The sequence below is a fragment of the Solanum tuberosum genome, unplaced genomic scaffold, assembly GCF_000226075.1.
Source record: "Solanum tuberosum cultivar DM 1-3 516 R44 unplaced genomic scaffold, SolTub_3.0 scf00127, whole genome shotgun sequence".
In the NCBI taxonomy this organism is placed as follows: domain Eukaryota; kingdom Viridiplantae; phylum Streptophyta; class Magnoliopsida; order Solanales; family Solanaceae; genus Solanum; species Solanum tuberosum.
The window spans coordinates 619,852-623,261 of NW_006239058.1; the positions used below are offsets into that span (position 1 = coordinate 619,852).

General features: G+C 38.6%; 1 protein-coding gene across 1 annotated transcript; it reads right to left on the reverse strand.

The window, feature by feature from the left end:
- Nucleotides 1–239: 239 nt before the first annotated feature.
- LOC102584521 (exocyst complex component EXO70B1) lies at nt 240–2,848 on the reverse strand. The gene has a single exon (XM_006351409.2). The coding sequence runs from the start codon at nt 2,502–2,504 to the stop codon at nt 501–503; it is 2,004 nt and encodes a 667-aa protein (XP_006351471.1). The 5' UTR covers nt 2,505–2,848; the 3' UTR covers nt 240–500.
- Between the last annotated feature and the right edge of the window lie 562 nt (nt 2,849–3,410).

Consider the following 3,410-nt stretch of genomic DNA (forward strand, 5'->3'; position numbering starts at 1 on the left):
ATGTGTATAGTACACACACCACGCATCAAAAGGTACAGATAAACACACATACCCAAACACTGAATTTGTTTCATTTGGGATAAAAGGGAAGCAGCACGGGATGAGTATTGTTTTCTGTATTTTCCTTCAAAACAAGAACACAAAAAACATCTCCTGACACAAAGAGATTTTGCATCGTCAGCATGCAACAAGTCAGCAGTAAATTGCAAACCATAAGCAGGACAGGGAAACTATAGTGATTAGCTTACCAAGTATCCTACCCAAATGATGAAATTATGGTCTGAAGAGCACAAAGGATAGACCATTGTATCAGCAGATCTCACATATAATACATATACATCTCACAGAGTTATTACAGTAGTGAATAAGAGTGTAGCTAGTCTCATCGAATTTGCTTTTTAACACATTGAGATCAACAAAGAAACAGAACATCCCCAGCCTATACTCTAGACACGCTAGTCTTTAGAAAGGAGGCATACCTGTCCCCAAAGACCTGCACCTTACGTGCCTTTTCTTCTCATATGGTGCAAAACAAGAGGTGTTCCTTCAAATAGATCCAACAAATAACCTTCTAAGTCCTCTAGAGTATACTTTATGTACTTCCCAGCATTTCTTCCACTCTCTAAATGACTCCCAAATCTTCCTAGAAATGAGCGATATGCAGGAAGCACCTTTTCAGAAATAGAAATCCTGAGTTCTTCGCGCAGTTGAGGATCTGGGACCTTCCAACCAGTCTGGATTCTGTAAATTTCTTCAAAACATGCGTTGAAGTTCTTAAACCTCTCCTTGAGGGCTACCTTTGAAGCATTGCTTGAGCTTCCGCTAAGTCCTTCGTCCTTCAAACAAGATAAAACCTTGCTCCATGAAGCTCTAAGATAGCTTGTAGCATGTTGTCGAATCTGACCCCTCCGCTTTCTGACCCACTGATCACCTAAAAGTTTTTGAAGCTCCGAATCTTTCACTTTCTGAACGATGTAATGTACATTATTCATCAAAAATATATACGGCATTCCACAATCTTCATACATTCTCGACTTCCCCTCCAGATTACCTTCCAAAGACTTGATCAGTAACATCAACCGCCTCGCCAGTGGTGCAACATTCTCCAACTCCAAGTTATCACCATTATCAGTTGCGGAAGGGTCATGTTCCATGCAACTCTCTAACTTCTCTAAAAGTCCATTCAATGTATCACTATAATCAACCAGCAATTTAACATAATTCATAACATAACGAGTCAATGGATGGATTTCACCGCCTTGTGTTGGTTTCTTTGAAATCTCCCGCTCAACAGCATTTTCAAACTCCACAAATGTCCCAATAGCTGCTTCTCCTAGGCCATCTAACACCCCCTTTGACTCACCACACACCAATTCACCATCTTCATCACAAAAAAGCAGCTCTATGTCAGACAAAACATCTGCCAGGGCATCATACATATCCAGAATCCTAAATAACTTCTCCGACGACCTTCGCCCTATTGCCACAGCTTCTCCAAAATTCAAGAGCTGCATTACACAGCCCTTTGCAGTTTCCATAAAGCACACTTCTTTAATCAACTCCGAGTCTCCAAAAACCTGGTCACATAAGCTCTTTTCAGCAGATAGAAGAATTCTCACCAGAACTTTTACAGCATAAATCCATTTTTTCATTTTCTCATCCAGCGACTGCCAATCAATCCTATGGACCTCCTCAATGCTCAGTTTCTCAATGCCAAGAATTGCTAAACACTCGTCAAGCACCTCTCTGCGAACACTAGAGTACACCTGGCAACATTCCTTTTCATATCCAGATTTAATCATACGGTTAGCAATCTCTCGCAGATCAATTATAGCATCATTATATACCAAATCAAGGGAGAAATCATCCGCTCCAAGGCTCTTCCCTTTGACGTGATTGTACCTTGCACTGCTAACATCCTCCTGATCCTCGGACAAAGTACCTGTTTCAAAATCAGGAATTGCAACAGCAGATGAAGAGATAGAACAACGGCGAATGAAAGAGGACTCATGGAGACGGCCAACATCGAAAGGAACAGTATTTCCAATGAGAACATGACGAAACTCCTCCTCCAAATGAGCCATAGCATGCTGAAGAGCAGCCTCAGCTCGGTCCATATCGGACGACAGAACATTCAGATCCTCGGTCTTCTTAATAATCTCGTCAACAGCGTTGAGATATTCAGAGGTGGAATCAGGATCGGCGTTAGGAGGAGAGTCCCATTCAAGCACAAGCTTCGCAGCCTCTTCAAACACAAGATCAGTATAAGAATGATCGGTTTCGGCTACGGCAGCAGCAGCAGCAGCTGATCTAGCGGATGTAGGAGTTGATGAAGATGAAGTGGTGGTGGTCATCATATTAGAGAGCTTAGATAAACGATTATCAAAATTAGATAAAATCATAAGCATATCTTCAGTATCAACATTTGTAGAGGTGTTGAGACTCTTGACGATCTGTTGAGCTGCTGCAAGAACCCTATCTTGTCCTTCAATAGTCGCCGCCATGAACTCTTATCTCCTTTCTCTCTATATATCTATATGTATGTATAGGATTGAATTGAGAAGAGATATATATATATATATATATATATATAAGTATTTGTATAGAGAGATTTGGGGAGAGGGGTTTTGAGAATTAGGGTTTGGGGGAGAAGGGAAGGAAAGAAGGAAGAAATGGGGATTTTGGGGAAAATCAATTCAAACGTTGATTGTTGCGTTCCATTTCTGCTGCGTGCGTGCGGGGCGGGGCGGGTGTTTCGTTAGACGAATTGGGCTATTGCCTTGGTCCTTCCAAATTCCATGATGATTAGAACTAAGAGGAGAAAAAAGAAAAAACAAGAATACGGTATACGTTACGTCAACAATGGAGGGATGGGTTGTACATTATGACTAGGGCTACATAGGTTGGTTTGATTTGGTTTGATTTGATTTTTCATTAAAAAAAGCTAAATCAATTATGTTGGTTTATTAAATCTAAAAACTAAACCAAATCACATAAAGTTGGTTTCAGCTTTAGTCGGTTCTTTCGGGTTTTTTTTGTTTTTCGATTGTTTTGGTTTTTTACAACTATACGGTATTTGAAAAGGAGATCAAATATATTTCCACTTACCTGGTGATAAACTAAACTTAAAATATGTTAAATGATTAGAAATTTTCGAAAAGACGGTAAAATTAAGATTAAAGGCTACAGGCAAACTGAATACAAAACAAAATATTTACAAAGTAAATTGTTAACTTCGAATTTGAAAAACTATAACAATATAATTGTAACTTCGGATCTTAATACAAAATAAAATATTTACAAATTTTACAAGCCCAAATTTGAAATAAAATTTATAAATATTGAAAACTATAAACTAACTAAAAATATATTAACAAAGTAGATTATAAATAATATTTTTTATCTATAAA